Source organism: Geotrypetes seraphini, chromosome 2 (genome assembly GCF_902459505.1).
Source record: "Geotrypetes seraphini chromosome 2, aGeoSer1.1, whole genome shotgun sequence".
NCBI classification, from domain to species: domain Eukaryota; kingdom Metazoa; phylum Chordata; class Amphibia; order Gymnophiona; family Dermophiidae; genus Geotrypetes; species Geotrypetes seraphini.
Genome location: NC_047085.1, coordinates 469220582 through 469246492, shown reverse-complemented (window position 1 = coordinate 469246492; position 25911 = coordinate 469220582). Strand labels below are relative to the sequence as shown.

The following is a 25911-nucleotide window of genomic DNA, read 5'->3' as shown; positions in this document are numbered from 1 at the left end:
TGAGCCCAGCGGGACAGATAGGGAAAACGCTTGAAGTACCTGTATGTAAACTGTTTTGCGTGTGGTTGTAAAAACTACAAAAATGTGGTATACATAATCCCTACCTTTCTTAATACAGTTCAGTAGACATGTTCCTGTGTTTAAAAAAATTACTCTGATCCCAGGTAGACTGATGAGTATAAATCAAATAAATAAATGGGGGCTTTGGTTATGGAGACCATAATTACTCAATAGCTAAACATGTCTGGAAAGAGGATAGGATTTAAAAAAATGTGTGTCACTCTACATATATAGATGCAAATCAACTTTTAAGATGGGTTTTCACTAATGCACAATGATGGATATACTGTATGTATTAATAGATGCAAATTAACATTTAAAATCAACCTTTAGCACTTTTCAGATCTTAATTGTGTCTTTTGTAGATGCTTTGATGTTTGGGTTGCTTTAGTTTTTTTTTCTTTAAGAAACAAAATTCAAGGTTTACTGAACTCCTATTTTTTTTTAAAAAAAGGAATGCTATAAAAACGTAAGCCCCATCCATTAAGGGCTCCTTTTGCAAAGGTGCGCTAATGTTTTTAGCGCACGCACCGGATTAGCGCATGCTATAGTGCGCGCTACCCAAAAAACTACCGCCTGCTGAAGAGGAGAGGAGGTAGAGGCTAGCGCGCATGGCATTTTAGCGCGCGCTAAGCGTGTGTTAAAACCGCTAGCGCACCTTTGTAAAAGGAGCCTTAAAATTATGGTACTTGATAATTATCAGCAAATTGCTTCCATTCCCAATGAGAAATTAAGTTTGGATAATTTGTGCCCTGCTCTAGTAATAGACCATTAATTTTAAAGAATCTAAGGGGGGAATTCAAGGTGCGGTAAAGTTTCGCTCTTTACCGCATCTTGATGCCCTGCGGAATTCAGCAACCTGTGGGATCCTGGTACCGCAGGTTGCAGAATTCCATCTTACAGGAGTAATGCTTCTGGTGAACCATCTTGCAAGCAGCATTATTCTTGTGACCCAGCAGCATCAAGTCACAAAGCCACAAGACATTGCTCCTGGACCACTAGCTCAGGGATCCCCTCACTGAAGTACCCTTTCATGCAAGTCTGCCATGGAGATCAAAGACCCCCACCTCCACCTTACCATTGTCATTGGTGGTTCAGGGTGGGGGGTCCTGAGATCCTCTGGCGGGGCTCAATGGACAGGAGCTGATGCTCAGTTGCTCCTGCCCTATCCTTTGCTGGCTGCAAAATGGCATCCCTGGCGGTTGTCTCATGTTTCCGTATAAGGAAACATGCATTTTGCAGTCAGTGAAGGACAGGGCAGGAGTGACTGAGCATCACCAATATTTAGACACATTTTCAACTAAACATTTGGGCTGCTAAGTTTGACCAAAAACATAATTTAGGAATCGAGCATTGACCTGGGAGAGGCGGGGGAGGAGGGAAATAATTCCCATTTTTCACATCCGAACTCTGCCCAGTGGTAAAATAGAAGTGGGGGCTTCAGCCTCTGAGGGGTTTCAACCTCCTAGGGAGACTTCAGTGAGGAGGATCCCTGAGCTAGTGGCCTGGAAGCATCGAACTGTGGCTTGTGGCCCAGTGCACCCGGATGGTAAAATAACAACAGCAAAAAGCATGTTTTTGGGGCCCTAACATGACGTGTGGTGTATCACTGCAGGTCGCGTTGGGACATATGCATAGTAATGAGATGCAAAGTATGTCTCCTTAAGCTTATTTTGCATGTCATTACTTACTGATGCGTGGCGCCTTAAATATCACTGCACTATTTTTAGAAAAGTGGCATTAAGCGGTTTAAGTTGTGGTAAGGTCAAATTACCGTGCCCTAAAGACCTAAATATATCTTATATCAATACAATCACCAAAACTTTACCTTTTCTTCAAATGAAAGATGAGAATGTTTTCACAAATTCACTAAGGGTGCCATTCAATTTGATGTCTATTTGCTATCATTTCACAGTGATTTTTTTTCCATTTCTTATCTTGTTAACCAGAGGAGATACTGAAGACTCATATTGCACACTGGTGGTCTCCAGATGGCGCCAGATTAGCATACTCTACAATAAATGATTCCAAAGTTCCTACCATGATGATTCCAATGTTCACAGGCTCCCTCTACCCTACTGTGAAAACATATCATTATCCAAAGGTAAGATACCTGATTTTGAGATCTCTTTCATGCCATACCGCATAACAATTCTGCATTTTAATCTTCTCTTCACGAAGGGACTGTCATTTTAAAATGCAGAATTTTGTGCTCCACAGTACCAGGGGTGCGGCTGTGATTTCTTCTTCACGGGTGGTATTAGACAAGTCCAAGCCTGTGTGGTGAATTTCAGATGTCCTGGGAGGGGCTGCGAAGCCAACAAATTGTAGAATGCACAAGCCTCTTTCCTGCCCCTCCCCTTCCGCAATTTGATGTCGTAGGATTAGCAGATCAGGAACGTATTATCAGCTCCAACACGAAAAATCTAATTGATTATTCTAGCTGATTTGGGAAAAATATGTGCTTTCCCGGAGCTCGAGTCTGTTTAAAATGTTTTCTTCTTCAAATTTGATCTCATCCATTCCTAGTTTTCACATGTTAATTGTCAGTTATTAGTCCTAGATTAATTTTAAAAAATGTTTATAAAATTCCAGCAGAAGTATCTATTCTTCTACCAGGTTGTTAGAGCTTCCAGGAGTCTTTGGCACATGCAGCAATGTAACAGTCAGTTTCATTGCTAAAATGTTATTTGCATAAAACAAAAGGGACTGTAGGAAGCTCAGCTATATTTTTCTCTGAGGTGGGTCTAATTATAGAGAGACTCCAGTCTCCTTAAGCTTATAGAGAGTTGAGTGTAGCATGTTGCTAAAATGTGCCTTCTGTACTTATATACAGTCAAACCTTGGTTTGCGAGCATAATTCGTTCCAGAAGCATGCTTGTAATCCAAAGCACTCGTATATCAAAGCGAATTTCCCCATAGGAAATAATGGAAACTCAGACGATTAATTCCAGAAACCCAAAACTTTAATACAAAATACTATACCTACTTATATTGCAAACCTCGCTCATTTAGAACAGTCACTACACTCCTGCAGCGTCAGAGAGAGAAGAACCATCGGCTCAGTTATGACGTGTGTATACTGTACTGTATATACTTGTATTGCAAAACCTTGCTTGTATATCAAGTTAAAATTTAATCAAATGTTTTGCTTGTCTTGCAAAACACTTGTAAACCAAGTTACAGTGGTACCTCGGTTTACGAGTGCACCAGTTTGTGAGTGTTTTGCAAGACGAGCAAAACATTCGCAAACTTGGTGCCTCGTAAACCGAGCTTGCCTCGCTGTACGAGTGCCCCCCAGCGATCCGACATCTCCCCCCCCCCGCTCACATTGCCCCCCCTCCACCGCGATCCTACTCCCCCCCTCCCCCCCCCGAGCAGTCAATGACACCCTTTACCCGACTTGGCACCACTGCCGGTGCCCGAAGATCCTCCCTCTTCTGGCGCGGCCTGGGCTGGGCGGTGCATTGGAGATCCTTCTTCTTCTGGGCTGGGCTGGGCTGGACTGGCTTTGAGCATTTGCGCATGCTCAAAGCTTTCTGGTCTCGCTCTCAATCTCGGAGAGAGCGAGACCAGAAGGCTTTGAGCATGCGCAAATGCTCAAAGCCAGTCCAGCCCAGCCCAGAAGAAAGAGGATCTCCGACGCACCGCCCAGCCGTGCCAGAAGAGGGAGGATCTTCGGGCATCGGCACTGGTGCCAAGTTGGGTAAAGGGTGTCATTGACTGCTCGGGAGGGGGGAAAGTAGGATCGCGGTGGAGGGGGGGCAACGCGAGCGGGGGGGGGAATGCCGGTTCGCAGGGGGGGAAGCTGGCTCGCGAGGAGGGGTTTGGAACAGCGTCGGATTCCTCAAGGGGGGGAGAATGGAGCAGCGCCGGTAGCCTCGTGGAGGGGGGGAGGAGGTGGAACCAATCAAAGCAGTTTCCCTTACTTCCTATGGGGAAACTTGCTTTGATATACGAGCAATTTGGTTTACGAGCATGCTTCTGGAACGAATTATGCTCGTAAACCAAGGTTCCACTGTACTTACAATCCAAGGTTTTACTGTATTTCTCAAAATAGACCACAATACGAGGGGCAACTGAAAAGTTCTCAGCCCAGCCAGCAAAGTTGGGGCAGTCTCCATCGAGGGCTATACACTTGGTCCGGTGATTTTCCACTTTTTTTTGTTCTGGTGGAAAAATATGGAATGAAAAAAATTGGAAAATTGCTGGACTAAGGGGCTGATTCTATAAATGGTGCCTATATGAATGTCACCAGCCACTAGGCACCGTTTGTTGAATCGTGACTAGCGGTGCCTATGAAAAACCTTAGGCACCAGAAACGTAGATGAGAGTTGTAAAGGCCTACGTTTCAGGTGCCTAAGTTTTTGGAGAATCGCATTTAGCAGTGCCTAAATCATGCTCCGCCCATAGAAACATATACTTAGGCATTAGGCGCTGCTAGGCACCATGCGATAGACGCTTATCTTTTATAGAATCAGATAAGTGCCCATCGCCCAATTATAGTTTTTATTTTAGCAACTACTGAGCCTGTTAAAGCTATTTTGCCAATGAAGTTAGGTGCCCTTTATAGAATCAGTCCCTAAGGGACTCATGATCGAAACAGAAATAGGTCTAAAAAGCCACCCAAATCTGCACTTGGATGATCCAAACCTTACTGTACTACCGTATAGGTGGCACCTGCAGCCATAAGGGCTATTGGGATTGTAGACAGGTGAGTATAATGGGTTCTGGGGGGCTCACCATGACCGGCAAGGGAGTTGTGGTGAGATGTTTATGTGGCACCTTTTTTGTGAAGTTCACAGCAGTGCCCTGCAAGTTTTTCAAGGTTTTTTTTTTTTTCAAGTTTTATTAAAATTTTGATTCAATCGCAATATCTTAATTCAAAGCGATGTACAGTTAAAAAAAGGGGGAAATCAACATGTTTTTCATATACTTAAAACAAAGACTTTGATGAACTTACACATGAGGAGAGTGGGAGGAACTACAATGAATATAGAAAAGAAAGACAATGAAGGTCAAAACATAAAGGAGGGGTAAAAAATGTAATTATTTAATTGAGAGTGGGAAAGCCTTGTAGAAGTCAGGTCTCAAAAGCTTCTTTATATAACCAACATTTTAGCCTAATAAGAGTTTTTTCTTCCTTAAGATGGGCTGAAAACACGTTCCATATTTGTGGTGCTGTACTCGAGAAGATTGTAGCTCGTCATGTATTTATAATTCTTAGGGACGGGACAAAAAGAAGGTTTTTGTCTTGAGATCGTAGATTTCTTATTGGAATATATGGAATGAGATGTCTTTCTAGAAATGCTGGAAATTTAGCTGTTAATATTTTAAAAGGTTAATAAAATTATTTTGTATGAAATTCTGTATTCTATGGGTAACCAGTGTGCTTTTTTTAAGAAGTGGTGTCTGGGTGGCCAGTCCATCACTTTGCTGGCCCCTCCCATGTCCAAAAGGTCTTGTTCTAGGCGTTTGGGACTTGGACGATTTTTTTGGACGAGAATGTAGTGTATAGACGTACTAGTGATCTGGACGATCAAACGCCTGGACTTACATAGTCGCAAAATAAGTATACTTTAGATGTATTTTTCAAGAATGGACTTTGGGCGACTAGCACCCTAGGACCAAAACGGACTTAGACGTTTAGAAACATAGAAACGTGATGGCAGATAAAGGCCAAATGGCCCATCCAGTCTGCCCATCCGCAGTAACCATTATCTCTTTCTCTTTCCAAGAGATCCCATGGGACTATCCCAGACTGTCTTGAATTCAGACACGGTCTCTGCCTCCACCATTTCTTCTGGGAGACTGCTCCACGCATCTACCACCCATTCTGTAAAGTATTTCCTTAGATTACTCCTGAGCCGATCACCTCTTAACGTCATCCTATGCCCACTCATTCCAGAGCTTCCTCGAACCGCTGCTGTTCAATGTAATCATAAATGATCTAGAAACAGGGACAAAGTGCGAAGTAATAAAATTCGCAGACGACACCAAACTATTTAGTGGAGTTAGGGCTAAAGAGGACTGTGAAGACATACAAAGGAACCTGAACAAACTAGGAGAGTGGGCGACGAGATGGCAGATGAAGTTTAATGTAGAGAAATGCAAAGTCTTGCATGTAGGAAACAGAAACCCGAAGTACAGCTATACGATGGGAGGACTGGTAATGGGTGAAAGTACCCAAGAAAAGGACTTGGGGGTAATAGTGGACAAGATAATGAAGCCGTCGGCACAGTGCGCAGCAGCCTCTAAGAAGGCGAACAAGATGCTAGGTATTATCAAGAAAGGTATTACAACCAGAACGAAAGAAGTTATCCTGCCGTTGTATCGGGCGATGGTGTGCCCACACCTGGAGTACTGTGACCAATATTGGTCGCCGTACCTTAAGAAGGATATGGGGATACTCGAGAGGGTTCAGAAAAGAGCAACACGATTGATAAAAGGTATGAATAACCTTTCATAAGCTGAAAGATTTGAAAAACTGGGGCTCTTTTCCCTGGAAAAGCGGAGACTTAGAGGGGACATGATAGAGACTTACAAGATCACGAAGGGCATAGAGAAAGTGGAGAAGGACAGATTCTTCAAACTTTTGAAAACTACAAGAATGAGAGGGCATTCATTAAAAAAAAAAAAAGGGACAGATTCAGAACCAATGCTAGGAAGTTCTTCTTCACCCAAAGGGTGGTGGACGCCTGGAATGCGCTTCCAGAGGGTGTGATAGGACAGAGTACGGTATTGGGGTTCAAGAAGGGATTAGATAATTTCCTGAAGGAAAAGGGGATAGAAGGGTATAGATAGAGGATTACTATACAGGTCCTGGACCTGATGGGCCGCCGCGTGAGCGGACTGCTGGGCATGATGGACCTCTGGTCTGACCCAGCGGAGGCACTGCTTATGTTCTTATGACTCATGCGCATTTATATTATGTAGGTATTTAAACGTCTCTATCATATCTCCCCTCTCCCGCCTTTCCTCCAAAGTATACAGATTGAGATCTTTAAGTCTGTCCCCATACGCCTTATGATGAAGACCATGCACCGTTTTAGTAGCCCCTCCATGTGTATAGCCCTTGATGGAGACTGCCCCAACTTTGTTGGGTGGGCTGAGAACTTTTCAGCGGCCCCCCTCATATATTCCCAATATTTTAAATCTTTGTCATTTATATATATATATATATTCTTCAATTTATAGATATATACAGTTCTGATGTTTTCATTTTTCTATGATCTGTGTTACTGTATGAAAATTAAGTAAACATTTAAGACAGAATTCTATATATGGCACCTAAAAAAATAGCACTAAAAAAGCCCGCTGAACGCTATTTCTATAACCAGTTCTTAAAGTTAGGCGCAGTTTATAGAATAACACTTATGCTTGGGAATCACGCCTAACTTTAGGCGTGTCCATTTGCACCAACTTAGACCTGATACAAAACCTCATGCCTAAAGTTAGGTGCATCCTCAGCCTGCCCCTATCTAGCCAGGGGACGGCCAGTTAGCAGAGATATTCAGCAGCACAAACCTGCGTAGCAGGATTTAACTGGGCAGAGGTGAGTGTGCTTGTGTATGTGTAAAATTGAGATTTTGAAGCTGGGGCATTGTTTTCTATGGGATTGGTAAACCAATTGCATATCTACTTGGTACATTCTTTCCTGCTTTTTTTATTTGTTAGGCTGGATGTGAAAACCCTGTGATTTCCTTACACATTGTTAATTTAAATGGCCCCCTCCATGTCGTGGAGATGATCCCTCCTGACGATCCAAGGATGAGGTATGTTTGCTTAGTGTATGTGCATATAGATTATTCATGAACACACATATTTAGCTCTTATGTGGTAATTTTGCTTCCTTTTACATTTAAGACAAATACAGTACTCCTCCCCCCCCCCCCCGATTTTCGCGGGGGTTCCATTCCAGGAACCCCCCACGAATCTTGAAAAACCACGAATACGGTTTTTCGTGGGGAAGACTGGAGAGGGCAGCGGGAGATGCAGGAGAGAGCAGCTGGAGCGCCGGCGAGTGAAGGAAATCACTCGCTGTATGCTCCGACCGCCTCTTCCTGCACTAAAGTCGGGCCTCACCAATCAGGAGCTGCGTGTCAAAGCATACAGCGAGTGATTTCCTTCACTCGCTGGCACTCTGACTGCTCTCTTCTGCCTCTCTAGCTGTCCTCTCCTGGTTGGCGGTTGGAAATACCACGAATGACCAGGACTGTGAACCGCCGACCGCGAATGACCGGGGGAACGCTATATATCAATTACATTGGTAAGTTTCATTATTTAATTTATATGTAGACATTCATTCCACATTGCATTACTTGAGATAAGTATGAGGACATGGTTCTAAGCTTAATTCCATAAGAATAAAAAATAGCAACATAAAATATGGTAGAAACAGAGAATTTTGGTCCACACAGTTTGCCCATATGTACCTGCCTACTATCTGATTGATGATGTAAAGGAGAAGGATAAAACCCCAAGTAAACAAGCAAGGTAAACGACAGCAGATAAAGACCTAAACGGTCCATCGAGTCTGCCTATTAGTAACATGCATTATAAATGCATGATTAAATTAAATGGTCTCTTTTCTTTGATAGTTCTGGGCCAAAGACCGTAAATTCCACCAGCGACTGACCTTAGGTTCCAACGACTGGAGTTGCCGTCGAAGTTCACACCAGCCTATCCAACCATCTTGTTGTTTGTGTGATACGTACCATAAAGTCTGCCCAGCAATGCCCTACATGTTCCAAGTTACTGGCGTTCCTGTTGATTTCCTTCCTAGTCCATCTGACACCGAATTGCCATATAAAGAGATATAGACCGTGCAAGTTTGTCCAGTACCAGCCTTAGTTGTTCAGTTTATACCATTCATTTTCTAGAGATCCTCTGTATTTATCCCATGCTTTTTTGAATTCTGTCACCATTTTACTCTCCACCGACTCCCTTGAGAGGGCATTTCAGCCATCAACCACATTCTCTATGAAAAAGAATTTCCTAACATTACTCTACCACGCTGCAACATCAATTCATGCCTTCAGGTTTTACCATTTTCCCTTCTCTAGAAAAAGATTTGGTTCTCTATTAATGCCTTTCAAGTATTTAAATGTCTGCATCACATCCCTCTTGACCCTCCTCTCCCCCAGAGTACACACATCCCTCTATATTCGTGGAGGTTAAGGGCGCAGCTCCATCACGAATAACTTTAGAGCTCTTTCTGCCCTCTCATCAAGGGTCAAACTCAGTTGCGCCTCTCTCAAAATTCCTTCCAACAAAATGCTTCCTCAAGGCTATCCACTAGGAGCCTGAGCGTTGATGGTAGCTATAGAACCGGAAGCAGTACCTATGGTATAGCCCGCCTTCACTGGAAGGCAGCCTAGAACAGGTGCATATGCGCAGAGGATCATTGCACACTTAGAGTACCACCATCATTACCACCCAGCTTCTAGTAGCGTTGCATGAGCCCCAGTTTCGGGAGAGGCGTGGGTGAGAGAGAGAGAGAGGAGTATGCCCTACAGCACTTCAGTGCAAATAACCGAAGTAGTGAATGCTGAACCTGTAAATATTTTGCTTACATATTTTGGTCTCTTCTCATACGTATTTTGGCATAAACCTTCTACCATTTTCATGACCTTCTTCTGGACCTCTTCAGGTCTTCTTATATCCTTCAACACAGTACTCCAAGTGTGGCCTCACCAACGACCTGTACAGCGGCATCAACACCTCCCTTCTTCTACTGGTTACTCCTCTTTCTATACAGCCTAACATCCTTCTGGCTACAGTCACTGCCTTATTACACTGTTTCATTGCCTCCTCAGACACTATCACCCCAAGGTTCCTCTCTCCATTTATGCATAACAACCTCTCTCCTTCCAGCACACGCAGCTCCCTCAGATTTCTACTCCCCAAATGCATCACTCTGCACTTCTTTACATTGAATTTTAGTTACTTTTACAGATCCTTTTTCATATTTTCCACTCCCTCCAGGGTGTCTACTCTGTTACAAATCTTGGTATCATCCACAAAAAGGCAAACCATACCTTCTAACCCTTCGGCAATGCCGTTCACAAACATATTGAATAGAATAGGCCCCGGTACTAATCCTTGAGGCACTCCATTACTCATCTTTTCTTCCTCTGAGTGAATTCCATTAACCATCACCCTCTGGCGTCTGCCCAAACAACAGTTTCTAATCCAGTTTCACTACTTTGAGCCCTAACTTCAGCCTGTCAAGTTTATTCAAGACCCTCCTAAGATGAACTGTTTTAAAGTGAACAAGGCATGAACTAACAATAAAGACAGATGATTCAATATAAAAACCAAGTCGTCTTTAATTCTCAGTTGGTTGACCAACGCTTCGATATGGCCAGGTTTTGAGAAAACATTGCCTGCATCAGGAGTCAATAGGATTATAATAAATGTGTCACTTTGTATTGTCTGGTGTTTAACAAATACCTGAACAGCCAAATCAGACTGTTATGCAAATTTAAGGTAAGACTGACGCCACATCGACACAGTTCAGTTTGTCACTTTGGGGTCCATAATGAAGGCATTCCGTTTATTTATGAGACATCTATGTAGAACACTGTCAAATGCTTTGCTAAAATCTAAATGCATCACATCTAGCGCTCTCCCTCTATACAATTCTCTGGTCACCCAGTCAAAGAAATTGATCAGTTTTGTCTGACATGACCTGCCTCTAGTGAATCCATGTTAACCTTGGGTTCTGTAATACATTGGATTCCAAAATCTTCACTATTTTCTGTTTAAAAGCGTTTCCATTAATTTACTTGCTACAGAAGTCAGAGACTGGCCTGTAGTTCCCTACCTCTTCCTTCCTTCTACTTTTGAGGAGAGGGACCACATCCACCCTTCTCCAGTCCCGCAGTGCCTCTCCCAACTCTAGAGAAGCATTGAAAAAGTCAGCCAGCAGATCTTCCTAGTGGGCATCCTTCCTGTTGGGGTTGTCGGGGGTGTCTGGAGTTTGGGGTAGGGTGTTGGGGATTAAGGGTGGTGTGTCGAGGATTCGTGGAGTGAGTGGCGCCCCCCTCCCCTGCGCTCTTCCCGTCCCCTATGCCATGATCTCGCCCCTTGCCTTCCCTGCATAGCACTTGCTCTTCCAAACATTTTAGAACTCAATTGAAAACTTACCTTTTTTTCAAAGTATCTGGCCAAATAATCATATCTATTTCTTATGCTATTTTTATTATTAATCTTTTGTTAACCGCATTAAACTGATGGTTACGCGGTTTATAAGTACAATGTTATGATTAAATTTGCAGATGACTCGAAACTATTCAAAATTGTTAAAACACACATGGACTGTGAAAAATTACAGAAAGTCCTTAGGATATTGAAAGACTGGCTATCCAAATGGCAGATGAAATTTAGGGCTTTTCTTACAAAGCTGCAGTAGTAACTACTGCTGCGGTGATTGCATAATAACCCATAGGGACTTAATGGGCATTGGAGCTTTTGCCTTGTGGCAGCCACTACCACATCTTTATAAAAGGGGGGGGGGAGGAGGTAATGTGAACTATTGCAATGTGATACACATTAGGAAGAATAATCCCAATCATAATTACCATAGGAACCAGCACCCAAGAAAAAGATCTAGGTGTCGTCATAGACAATGCTCTGAAATGTTTTGCCCAGTGCGTGGCGGCAGCCAAAAAAAGCAAAAGGGATGGAAAATAAGATGAAGAATATTATAATGCCTTTATGCTCCTCCATGATGTGACCGTACCTTGAGTAGTGCATGCGATTCTGGTCACTGTATCTCAAAACAGAATATATCAGAATTAGGAAGGGTTTAAAGAAGAGTGACCAAAATGATAAAGGGGATAGAAATCCTCTCACAAGAGGAAAGGCAAAAGAGGTTAGGTCTCTTTAGCTTGGGAAAGAGACGGCTGAGGGGGGATATAATAGAGACATACAAAATCCTGAGAGATATAGAACAGGTAAAAGTGAATCAGTTTTGTACTTTTCCCACATGGTATAAGTTAATACATGATTACTCACCCAAAAAACCTAAAACAGGATTACGAGAGATTTGGGGCCTAGAGATACATCCCAGTATCTCTGCAGCACAATGGCCTCATCTTTGGAAAAGCAGAGTAAATTGCACTGCTTCGACTTCTATGAAGCAAACCTTATATTTCTTAATGTATAGAGTCTTTTGGACTCCAGTGAAATTACATAAATTAGATAAATCGAGATCCAATAAATGTTGGCACGGTCCTTTGGAGGTGGGAACATTAGATCATCTTATATTCCAATGCCCTTTAATTTTAGATTTTTGGAAGTCTATTTGGAGCAAGATAATTCTTATTCTTGAAGTTCCCATACCATTGTCTTACGGAATAATATTGTTTGGAACTTCAAGTCCCCTTAAAAAACAAATGGATAAACTCCTGATTATGACTGGAGTCGCGTTGCAAATGATAATAAGGAATTGGAAGCAATGGGATAGATTAAATGTACCATTCTGGTGGGAAACCCTATTTATGTACTATAAATTTGAGAAAATATTGGCAGAACAAAAGGGTGAAATCTGAAAATTCAAGGAAATTTGGGGTCCATTAGATGCTTTTGTAAAACATTTTTAAATTTGAAGGTATGATGTTTATTAATTCTTAGCACACTTCATTTCTTATACACTTCCAGTTAAAGGGAGGTAGGGATTTCTTTCTTCATGCTTTGTTTGTACTTACATAGTATAAAAGTGCTTAAGTGACCTTAGTAAAAGGAGCCCAAAGTCTAGACAAAATATGTATTTTGTCTGCACTTTGTGCTCCTTTTACTAAGGTGCACTAGCGTTTTTAGTGCACGCAGGAAATGACCGTGCGCTACGCGGCTAGAACTAACGCCAGCTCAATGCTGGCGTTAAGGTCTAGCGCGCGCGGCAATGTAGCGCGCACTATTCCGTGCCTTAAAGCCCTAACGTAGCTTAGTAAAAACAGCCCTTTATGTTAGTTGTTGGGGTTTTTTTTTTCTAAAAATTGAATAAACAGTTAAACGACAAATTTTGTACTTTTTCAAAAAGTACGAAGACTAGGGGCCAAAGCAGTGAAGTTACATGGTAGTGCTTTTAAAATGAATAGGAAGAATTTTTTTTTCATTCAACGAATAGTTAAGCTCTGTAACTCGTTGCCACGGGATGTGGTTACACAGTTAGCATCTCTGAATTTAAACAAAGATTTGGACAAGTTCCTGCAGGAAAAATCCATAACCTGCTGTTGAGACAGACATGGGGGAAGCTCCTGTGTGCCCTGGGATTGATAACATGAAATGGGCTACTATTTGGGGGTTTTCCAGGTACTTATAACACATAGACACATAGGGCTTCTTTTACTAAGGTGCGCTAGCGTTTTTAGCACACGCACAAGATTAGCATTACCGCCTGCTTAAAAGGAGGCGGTAGCAGCTGGCGCATGTGGCATTTTAGCACGCGCTAAGCGCACGCTGAAACCGCTAGCGCGCCTTTGTAAAAGGAGCCCGTAGAAACATGATGGCAAATAAAGGCCAAATGGCCCACCCAGTCTACCCATCTGCAGCATCCACTATCTCCTCCTCTCCCTATTGGCTAAGGCTCTTAACATTTACATCTCCTCTTCCTATAGGCTAAGGCTCTTTGCACCTGCATTGTGAGGTCATAGAGCTGCCCATCCGCAGTAACCATTATCTCTTTCTCTCTCCGAGAGATCCCACGTGCCTATCCCAGGCCCTTTTGAATTCAGACACAGTCTCTGTCTCCACCACCTCTTCTAGGAGACTGTTCTATGCATTTACCAGCCTTTTTTTATAACCTGGATTGGCCATTGTTTGGATTGGAGGCCGGATAAATACTCGGGTATAGAGAGAAAAAGTATTTCTAAAGAATAACTGAATGTGTTATAAAAGTCTGAATTACAGCAGTTACTCAAAAGTTGCATATTTACTTTTAAATTGTAAACCGAATTTGTGAGAATATACTGTATTTCAAACACATTTCTGACTTATGTACATATTGTTAAATGTTCTTGCCATTTTATGCCAAGCTTCTTACTGACAATTTAACTCAAATAAACTTCTTTTCTCCCAGGCAATATTGTTTTGCTGTTATGAAGTGAAACTGCCTTAGCAGAATGGCAACCAAAGCAGCACATAATTTTCAATGAAGATGACAGTACTTTATACATTTTTTATGGAAAACCAATGAACTATTACATTTTTTATGGACAGTGTTCCATGAAAAGCCATTGTATTTTAATTAGAAACCTCTTTGCTGGCATTTTTCAGCAGTATATCACAGCGCTGTTTTTCCTCCACTTTAGTATCCATTTATCTTTTTGAGAAAAGGGAAATGTGTGTATGCTTTTATTATTTGTAGAAAGATAGTACTGTATTTAGAAAACACTTTAGATATTTATTTAGAAACATGATGGCAGATAAAAGCCAAATGGCCCATCCAGTCTGCCCATCCACAGTAACCATTATCTCTTGAGCGATCCCGCGTGCCTATCCCACGCCTCCTTGAATTCAGACACAGTCTCTGTCTTCACCACTTCTTCCAGGAGACTGTTCCACACATCTACCAACCTTTCTGTAAAAAAGTATTTCCTTAGATTACTCCAGAGCCTATCACCTCGTAACTTCTTCCTATGCCCTCTCATTCCAGAACTTTCTTTCAAATGAAAGAAACTCGATTCATGCGCATTTACTCCACATAGGTATTTTAATGTTTCTATCATATCTCCCCTCTCCCGCCTTTCCTCCAAAAAGTATTTAGGGTTGTGATGGAGTGAACAAACCTCGTTGAGAGAACAGGCAAATATAGGCAGATAAATAGGGGTGAGAAAGACCAGTAGACAAAAGAACATAATTACCCTGGGGCTGAATGCTGGAACAGATTGTATATTTGGTAAAACTGTATCACAGAAAAGCCCAACGACCAGCCCAATTGATGTTTCTTATACAAAGCCATTTTAAAAGAAGTAGTTTACAAAAAAATAAAATAGATAAATACAGGATCCCATTTTTACTAAATAGTTTGTTTATTGAAAGTTGGGGGGAGTCAATTCAGAACGTATTACATGAGCTTCTGTAAAGGTGTTACAATACAGAGTAAGTGTTTTTTCAGTGGTACCTTTTTGCATGTACTGCAATTTAACTGCAAAAGTTAAGATGTGGGTGGTGAAACGGTTCTGGTCCCAATACTGCCTCACACGCTCTGTCGTTTGTAAGTCAGATGCATCTGGGGACAGTCTCTTTAGGAAGAAAGGATGCACAGGCTCAGGTTTGTCCCAAAGAAATTGTCCCTTTATTATGAGTTTTTCATCCATTTTTATAGCATTATACAAGGGTCAGTTTTTTCAGCATATGACCGTAGGAAAATCCAAATTTGGTAACAGGATACATAAAAGCAACAGAAAAGGTAGCAAGCATAAGGAAAAGGGGGGGGGGGGGAGGTTGTCCATAACTATGGCATATAATACTGTGCTTTATTGTCTAAGGTCTTTCTTAGCAAATGTTTCTTGTCTACAGGAGAAGCAGGATCGCTCAACTAGAAACACGGGCTGTGGGGGTTTCAGGACATGAGGAGGAATGACCATGGCACAAGTAGCTAGCTTCAGAACAGGATGTAAAAGTAGCTGTTCAGCAGAATGAAAACTGTTTCTGTGTTTTATTATAGAAAACTTACAAAGAATATATGTGCCCCTTCTGGTGGTGGTCCTTATCTTATTGTCAATGGGCTCTTTACAGCCAATGCAGATCTTTTTTTTTTATATTGGGGGGGGAGGAGAAATTTCCCATGCCACTTCATTTTTCACCAATTGCAGTTTTTGCAAAAAGCACACCTGTTCCTAAAGTATCTAGACAACTGATCCTCTCTTCTCTCTCCCCTCTATAGCGATTAACTTGTTCTATTGATCACTCTCTCCTCAAAAATGGATTTCCTGTCCTATTAACCCTCTTTCTTCCTCCCCTCTTAAAGTCAATTCAATTTGTTACCTTTGCTTAATCTTCTGTAAACCGCATAGAACTTCACGGTATTGCGGTATATAAGCTGTTATTATTATTATTATTTTCAAGTAATCCTAGAGAATGGGGATTACAGTAATCCAAGGAAGAAGAGCCAAAGCCTGCTCAATCATTTTTGAAACACGTTGACTCAGGAATTGCCAGACTATACTGCCAAAGTTTCATGCCAGCCACGAGCCTCAGAATGCCCAATAATATTGGGAGTGACTATAGATAAACATCTCACTTTAGAACGTCATACTGATCTATTATTGAAGAAATGCTTTGCTGTGCTCTGGAAACTTCGCACTGTTAAGAAATACTTTGATGAAGCTTCATTCCGTCTGTTAGTGCAGTCATCCATTTTAAGTATTCTTGATTATTATAATGTTTATTTGGGGGATTTTAAGAAAATTTTTAAGAAAATTGAGAGTGGTTCAAAACACCGCAGTTCGATTGAAACTCCACTGGCTGCCGATTGAGGCCAGAGTTTTGTTTAAGTCTGCCTGCATTTGTTACAAATCAATTTTTGGTTTGTCACCTGGATACCTTGTTTCCCATTTTTCTTTGAACCACCCAAATAAGGTCACACGTGGAGTTTGTCTGTTTACATTTCCTTCCGCTAAATTATGTTGTTACAAAAGATTTCTGGAGAGAACGCTCTCTTTTCAAGCTGCCAAACTGAATGATTGGTTTGGTAAAATTATGCTAGGATCCTCTTCTTATCTTGATTTTAGAAAACTATTGAAGACCCAACTGTTTGAAAAATTTGTATCCTAACTGGTTGTTTCATTTAATAATTCTATGCTTCCGTCTTGCAATGTATCTTCTTTTAAATTGTATTTTCCACTGTAGGACCAATTCTAATTTATTGTGTTTTGTTTTGAATTGTTTTTTCCTTTTAAAATTACTCTCCACTGTATGACTTGTGCTTATTTGTTGTAAACTACCTAGAACCACTTTTTGGTTAGGCGGTATATAAAAATAAAATTATTATTATTATGATTAATAATAATAATTCTTCTTCATTAGAGTTCAGTAACAAATGACTCGGAAAATCTAAAAGTTTACTTCCTACAGAACCACAAAGCATTTATTATGTTTATCAGTGGAAATGGTTTGTGGGAAGCACAAGAATGTTACCGAGCTACTGGTTGCGGCTCAATTCACTCTAGCTGTGTATTGGAAGACTTGTAATATAGTATATTATCTTAATTTTTTTTAAACCTGCCTTTGTGTAATGTGTATTGGTCAGCTTGCCCAAAATAGATTGTGTTTGTGGTTTTATAGTTTTGATGCAATAAATGGCATTTGCGGTTTGTAACAGCAAATTGAGATGGTTTCTCTCCTGCCCATTTTGCCTTTCTCCTTAGAAGAGGTACTTTTATTTTTTCAGTAGTTTATTTTTTTTTTATTTTTAACATCAGTTTACCTGATATCAGTGTTACAATTCTACACTCCAAAACAGCTTATCTTCCATTCTTCTGAGCTGTGGTATATTGTTTTATTTTTCTTTTAAGACCTAAAAAGGGTACCGGAGTGCTGGTGAAAGAGTAAAATTTCACTGCTATGATTTTGCATTCTGTTTTACAAACCACTGTGAGCAATTTTAATTTTGCTTTAAAAACATAAAGGGATTGCTTTTCTTTTTTAATGTTAAATGTACATGCCTGTTATCACCATAAACTCCCTCCATTTCGCCAGCATTACTGATCTGATGTATATTTAATTAAAGCACATTTTCCCATACTATAAAAAAAAAGAAAAAAAAAAGGAAGAAGCAGAACCTCGCCCATGAAAGAAATGATTGAAGAAGCAAGTTTTGGAAGGTGTTACCTATGAAAAAATGGATAGATGGTATGAAGAAGACGGGTATAGATCTACAGTATGTTAACATAAGAACATAAGAATTGCCGCTGCTGGGTCAGACCAGTGGTCCATCGTGCCCAGCGGTCCGCTCACGCGGCGGCCCCCAAGTCAAAGACCAGCGCCCTAACTGAGACTAGCCCTACCTGCGTACGTTCTGGTTCAGCAGGAACTTGTCTTAACTTCGTCTTGAATCCCTGGAGGGTGTTTTCCCCTATGAAAGATTCCAAAAGAGCATTCCAGTTTTCCCCCACTCTCTGGGTGAAGAAGAACTTCCTTATGTTCGTACGGAATCTATCCCCTTTCAATTTTAGAGAGTGCCTTCTTATTCTCCCTACCTTGGAGAGGGTGAACAACCTGTCCTTTTATCTACTAAGTCTGTTCCCTTCAGTACCTTGAATGTTTTGATCATGTCCCCTCTCAATCTCCTCTGTTCGAGGGAGAAGAGGCCCAGTTTCTCTAATCTTTCACTGTTCCTTTCACTTTGGAAGACATTTCTCAATATATTTCTTGGAAGTATATAACCTGTGATATCTAGCAGGAATTGTGCCTTTATGTTCTGCTGTCTATGTTTATTACTAATTGTTTTTCTTTTATTGTATATATATATTGTGTTGTTTATATGTTTGTCAATCAGTGTTAGTTTGAAAATTTATTTTTTCCAATATGGAATTTATAACATGCTAATAAAAAAAAATAAATCCATAAAATATATTTTTAAAAGCATCAAATGATAAAATATCATCAAGCAACTTCTACTTCCTTAGTCAATAAAGACTCTGCTTATGATTTCCATTGTCAAACTAGAAGAATGTACAATGTTTTGTACTGATAATACTAAAAGACTGTTCAATAATGTTAAAGTGTGTTTCTCTTGTCTTTTTTTTTAGGGAGTACTATGTGACAATGGTAAAATGGGCAACTAGTACCAAAGTGGCAGTGAACTGGTTAAACAGGGCACAAAACATTTCAATCCTAACCCTCTGTGATGCCACCACAGGGGTCTGTATAAAGGTATGTTATTTCATCCAAATAGCTTTTCCCTAGATTATTTTCTTTTACTTTGTGATGTGGGATGGGGAATTGTTGTTATGTTCAAATGATTTTTATTATTTCAACAAATAACAAACAAATACAAATAGCATCGTCAGGAAATAACATTGCAAGTACTCCCCCTCCCTCCCTTCCCACCCCTCCCCACCCCAAGAGTCCAATGCCACAGTAAAACTAAGAGTAAAAAGTAAAAGTATTGATTCAAGAGCATATGGTGTGAGGTCCTGTCAGAAGCACTCCCAGGTCTGACGGAATCCACAACCCGGCCCATGATCCAAGTCTCCCACCTGTCTCCGCTCCAGCGTAGCGTGAATTATCATCAGGGGAATTGTTGTTAAACGAATGCTAAAACGCAACAAATGACAGCACATTCAGTGTGTGTACCTTAAACAAAATGGCTGCAGAACTGGAATGAGTTACAAATTCATTTTTGTCCATTTGTTTTTCGGGCACCACTGCATTCTATGGGGCCACATACAGCACAGGCGCTGTGGGGGGAGTGAAGAAAAAAGAAATCAGAAGTTACTCAACCAATCATGCTGAAAGCTTTTAACAAACAGCCAAACAAGCCTATACTTGCCTCATTTCTCTCAATTCCTTTGGCTGATGATATCAGCAGAACGTACGAGAAGCCACCACTGATCAAGTGAAGGTGGACAAAGCAGTGGGACCAGATGGTGTACATCCAAGGGTACTGAAGGAACTTAGGGAAATTCTGTCGGCTCCGCTGGCTGACCTTTTTAATGCTTCTCTAGAGTTGGGAGTGGTACCGCAGGATATGGTCCCTTTCCACAAAAGTAGGGAACTACAGGTTGGTAAATATGACTTCTGTAGTAAATAAATTAATGGAATCTCTTTTAAAACAGAGGATAGTGATGTTTCTGGAATCCAGTGGATTACAGGACCTAAGGCAACATGGATTCACTAGAGGCAGATTTTGCAGATTTTGTTAGACAAATCTGATCAATTTCTTTGACTGGATAACCAGAAAATTGGATAGAGGGAGTAGAGGGTGGTGGACACATGGAACGCGCTTCCGGAGGAAGTGATAGGCCAGAACTCTGCACAGGGGTTCAAGAAGGGTTTGGATAGGTTCCTGGAGGATAAAGGGATAGAGGGGTACAGATAGAACTTGAGGTAGGTTATAAAAGTGGTCAGAAACCACTTCACAGGTCGCAGACCTGATGGGCCGCCGCGGGAGCGGACCGCTGGGCGAGATGGACCTCGGTCTGACCCAGTGGAGGCAACTTCTTATGTTCTTATGTTCTTATGAGTGTTCTAGATGTGGCGTATTTAGATTTTAGCAAAGCCTTTGACAGGGTTCCAAAGTGATAGACTGGATCAGGAAATGGTTGAATGAAAGGTTCAGAGGGTAGTGGTCACTAGAGATTGCTCTGAGGAACGGGATGTTACCAGTGGGGTGCTTCAAGGTTTGGTTCTTGGGCCTGTTCTTATAGAGTATGCTATTGTTGTAGTAATTGAAACACCAGGTCTCCGAGATGTCTATTATATCTATCTCATCATTCAGTGCTATGTACTCTAACTCTCCTATTTTATTTTTTAGGCTTCTAGCATTTATATGCAGACACTTCAAATTGTGTTTTTAATATTGCTACTCCTTGGGTTTTGGCCAGGTACTAGTCACCTGAATCGGCCATCTTGAGAATGGGCTACTGGGCTTGATGGATCATTCTTATGCTCTTATGCTGAGAAGATGATAAGGATAACTTGACATCTTTACTAGAGAATGATACGGGGACAAATTTTTCCCCGTCCCCGCAGGAACACAATTTCCCCGTCCCGTCCCCGCGGTTTTTGTCGCTGTCCCTGCCCCATTCCTGTAAGCACTGTCTTAACCGCACAAGCCTCAAACACTTATGATTTTAAAGTGTTTGAGCCTTGTGCAGATGAGGACAGAGCTTTCAGGAATGGAGCAGGGACAGGGAAAGAACTTGCTGGGATGGGACGGGAAAATGAGTTCCCATGGGGACAAGAAAAAATTTGCCCCCATGTCATTCTCTAATCTTTACTTTGTTTCCCTCTTAAGCATTCTTGACTTTCATTCACCATTTTTGAAACTTCTCTATTGGGACTCCCTAAATGTTGTGATTTAACAGTATCCTTCAAGAATGCTCCACACTGAAACATCTGCTCCTGGGTGACTGTCGGCTTCCTCCCCCACCCCCATCCTAGTTTAAAAGCTGCTCTATCTCCTTTTTAAATGTTAGTGCCAGCAGCCTGATTCCATTCCGGTTAAGGTAGAGTCCATCCTTTCAGAACAAGCTCCCCCTTTCCACTTTGTGTTTTGTTTTGTTTTTGGGGGTTTTTTTTGGGGGGGGGAAGCTGTGCACCCAACTCCACCATGCTCCACCCCCAGCTCTAGAATCTTCCCTTCCCTACCATCCTATTTCAGAGAGGGCAGAACTGGTAGGCTTTGGGCATGTGCAGATACTCAAGACCCTTCATCTGCCTGGAGTTAGTGATTTTGTGCAGTTGCCCTCAAATATCTTAAAGACTAGACAACAAAATTTAAAAATTATTCAGTCCCTGAAAGGCAACCAGTGCAAAGATAGCAACTTTGGAGAAACATGATCAAATCTTATCAACCCTGCAGCAATATTTTTTTGAATCAATTGCAACCCAGTCAATTGTTTCTGAGTAATCCCAATATAAAGTGGGCTACAGTAATCCAATTGCAATTAGGGTTGTACATCAATTTAAATTTTTAATTGCACAATTAGTATTGTAATTAAAACTTTTAATCACATGATTAATTACATAAAGCACCCCTATACAACACAATATAGAGATAGCAGATATAAATTCTCAAAACTGACATTTAAATTAAACTAAAAATAAAATAATTTATCCTACCTTTATTGTCTGATGATTTTCTTTCTAATTTTCTCATTCCCTGACTCTGGTGCTGCTCCAATGTGCTCACATCACAGTTCTGTGCTGTCAGCTGTGCTGTCAGGGCCTTCTCTCTGTTCACTATTTCTTTTTTTTCTCCTGCAGCTCTCTGAGAGATGAGGAGCAGTGTTACTAGCAGCTCTGACCCCTCTTTCTTTTCCTGCCCCTTCTATCTAGCACATGACATCCTCTCTCTCTCTCTCTCTCCACTCCTTCCAACCACTCTGTACATTCTCTCTTTCATCCAGTGTGTTCACCTTTACTCCCTTTCCTCTCTTCCATCCAGCTCCTTTCTCTCTCTCTTCTCCTATTCAGCATCTGCCCTTTGTCTCTCTCCTTCCTTCCATCCAGAATCCTGCTCCTTTTCTCTCTCTCTCCCTCTCTCCCCTTCCACCAAGCGTCTTCCCATTCTCTCTCTCCCCTTCCACCTAGTGTCTTCCCATTCTTTCTCTCCCCTTCCACCTAGTGTCTTCCCATTCTTTCTCTCCCCTTCCACCTAGTGTCTTCCCATTCTTTCTCTCCCCTTCCATCCAGCATCTTCCCCCTTCTCTCTCTCCCATTCCATCCAGCATCTTCCCACTGCTCTCTCTCCCCTTCAATCCAGCGTCTGCCCCTTCTCTTTCTCTCTCTCCTTCCATCCAGCGTCTGCCTTTTCGCTTTCTCTCTCCTTCCATTCAGCATCTGTCCCTTTTTCTCTCTCTCCTTCCATCCAGCGACTGCCCCCTCTCTCTCTCTCCTTCCATCCATTGTCTGCCCCTTTGCTCTCCCTTGCCTCTTCTCTTTCTCTCTCTCCTTCCATCCAGCGTCTACCCCTTCTCTTTCTCTCTCTCTCCTTCCATCCAATGTTTGCCCCTTCTCTCTCTTTCTCTCCCCTTCCATCCAGAATCTGCCCCTTCTCTCTCTTTCTCTCCCCTTCCATCCAGAATCTGCCCCTTCTCTCTCTTTCTCTTCCCTTTCATCCAGCGTCTGCCCCTTTTACCTCTCTCCCCTTCCATCCAGAGTCTGACCCCTTCTCTCTCCTCTTCCCTTCCATCCAGTGCCTGACTCCCTCTTCTCTCTACCTCCATGCCATCCAGCTTATCTCTCTCCCTTCTATCCAGAAGGTGCCTCTTCTCCCCTCCTACATCCTTGTCTACTCCATCCTCCGCTGCCGTTGTTAGGCTAGAATCTGTTAGTCTAGAAAAACAACAGTGGTGGCAGAGGTAGAACCAAAATAAAGGCATTGTGGGGCCTCACCATTCATCCTTGGTTGCTTTATCTTTGTTTTGCCACTGTTGTGGTAAGAGTGGGGAGATTTTTGGAAATGCCACGACAGCTGTTGCTCCCCTCATTCCGACACCTATGTAGTAGCTTATAAGACAAGAAACTCAAGGGAATGTGTTTGAAGTGGGTCAGGTGAGGGTGGGAGAAAAGAGGCACCCTCTGGATAGAAGGGAGAGAGATTAGCTGGATGGCATGGAGGTACTGGAACAGCATGTGGCATGCTGTGGACAATTTTATGTTATTTATAGATGTTTTCAACAGCACATGTGTTGGTTGAGAACTGCAAAGCTAACCAGGCTATATTTAATGACTACAGTTATATCAGATCTCATCATTCTGGTTTAATTTATGCAGCATAATTACTTTCTCCTTACAGCAGTCTTATTTTGTACAGAAAACACAGCAAAGTAGCTCCTTAGCTCCAATTCTGATTTCAGAAGTTTTTCTCCCTTAGTTCTAAATACATATGTTTTGGCAGCATTGGAAAATTCAGGTGCCTACTTTCCTTTATAAAATATGAGCGTGTTAACAGTGAAAATACATATATATAAGTGAAACATAGAAATGCTGGAGTGAAACGTAGAAATGCTGGAGATACACATGTAACTTGCAATAAGTTACACATGTACAACATGAGTACATAAGCATCACTGAAACAGACCAAAGATCAATCCAGCCCAGTATCCTGTTTGCAACAGTGGCCAGTATAAGTCACAAGTACCTAGAAAGATCCCAAAAGAGTAAAACATAATTTGTTCTGCTTGTCCAAAGAATAAACGGTGGATTTTCGCAAGCCCACCTTAATAATGTTTTATGTATTTTTATTTTAGGAACTTGTCCAAACCTTTTTAAATCCTGCTACACTAACCACATTTACCATAGTTTCTGGCAATAAATTATAAAGCTTAATTACAGGTTGAGTGAAGAAATATTTTCTCTGATTTATTTTAAATTTACTACTCAGTAACATCTTTGTGTGCCCTCTACATTTTGGAAAACTAAACAAGCAATTTCTATCTACCTGTTCCACTCTACTCATGCTTTAAATCATACCCCCCCTCCCCATTAACTGTTTCTTGTCCAAGCTGAAGAGCTCTAACCTTTTTAGCCTTTCCTCAGAAGGGAGTCATTCCAACCTTTTCACTTTTTTTGTTTCCTTTCTCTAAAACTTTGCTACTTCTGCTATATCTTTTATGAAATGTGATAACTAGAATTTTACAAAATATTTAAGGTACAATTATTCCAGGGAACGATTCAAATGTATTATAATATTTTCAGTTTTATTCTCCATTCCTTTCCTAATAATTTTGAACATTCTATTTGCTTTCTTGGCCACCAATGAACACTGACCAGAGGATTTCAACATATCATCAGTGATGACACCTAGATCCTTTTCCTGGGTGGTGACTCCTAATGGGGAACCTTGTATCATTTTGCTATAGTTTGGTTACTTTTCCCTAGGTGCATCACTTTGCACTTGCTCACATTAAATTTCATGTGTTATTTTGGTTGCCTAGTCTCATAAAGTCCTCTTGCAATTTCTCACAATCCTCTTGTGATTTAAAAACTGAATAATTTTATGTCATTAGCGAATTTGATCACCTCACTCATTCCTGTTTCTGGGTCATTTATAAATACGTTTAAAATCAGTGCTTTGGGAGGCAGGTAGAGGACCATAAGAGGAGTCGGAGGATAGGGAAAAATCTATGCTAATTATTATCAGAGCTTCAGCACTGGATGTGACCTTAGTAGTGTGCCATTACCTCTCCATAAGAACCCTATGCTGTGGAGCATGGCCCTAAGGCACATGTCTGGAGGAGCATGTCCAAAGGGGTCAATTGAGACGGAATCAGCATGGATTCAGCCGAGGTAGATTTTGCCTCACCAGTTTGCTTGACTTCTTTGAAGGTGTGAATAAACATGTGGATAAGGGGAGTGTGTGGCACAGTGGTTAAAAGCTACAGTCTCAGCACCCTGAGGTTGTGGGTTCAAACCCAAGCTGCTCCTTGTGACCCTGGGCAAGTCACTTAATCCCCCCATTGCTCTAGGTATATTAGATAGATTGTGAGCCCACCGGGACAGGCAGAGAAAAAATGCTTGAGTACCTGAATAAATTAATGTAAACCGTTTTGAACTCTCCTGGGAGAACGGTATAGAAAATTGAATAAAAAATAGTGTGACAAGCTTAAGCCTCTGATAACCAGAGCTGGTATCGTGACATCATAATGCCTCCTTCCACCAGTGCCTAAGAGCCAACCTCATCAGTGATGTCACAATGGCTTGATCATCCTATACTTTTTCTACATTTTGATTTCTAGAGTGGCGCAGTGGTTAAAGCGACAGCCTCAGCACCTTGGGCAAGTCACTTAATCCCTCCCATTGCCCCAGGTACATTAGATAGATTGTGAGCCCACCGGGACAGACAAGGAAAAATGCTTGAGTACCTGAATAAACCCATGTAAACTGTTCTGAGCTCTCCTGGGAGAGTGGCATAGAAAATTGAATGAATAAATAAATAATGGATCGAAGGGCTGTCAGTGAGAAGAAAAGGCAATTCAAGATTGATGTTTTTACCTTTTTTCAAGGAATGATGTCAGTGATGTTAAGTCCACAATAACCCCTGATGCAGGCGGACTGCTACGCCGAAACCCAGCGCTGGGTCAGGTCTACTTTCACTGTATGCTTTTCCGAAATAAAAGATCACTGATTTTACCCAGCTGGCTCTGATGGAAATCTTTTGTCCAGTTCCACATC

At 41.5% G+C, this 25911-nt stretch overlaps 1 protein-coding gene across 5 annotated transcripts in view; it reads left to right on the top strand.

Moving 5' to 3' along the window:
* DPP6 (dipeptidyl peptidase like 6) overlaps positions 1-25911 on the top strand; it is a 1246761-nt gene that overhangs the window by 1055261 nt on the left and 165589 nt on the right. For all 5 annotated transcript variants that reach the window (XM_033931638.1, XM_033931637.1, XM_033931641.1 and 2 more), the window contains 3 exons: positions 2010-2164; positions 7738-7835; positions 18819-18942. In XM_033931638.1, the coding sequence (XP_033787529.1) occupies positions 2010-2164; positions 7738-7835; positions 18819-18942 (377 nt within the window). The remainder of the gene's footprint in view (positions 1-2009; positions 2165-7737; positions 7836-18818; positions 18943-25911) is intronic.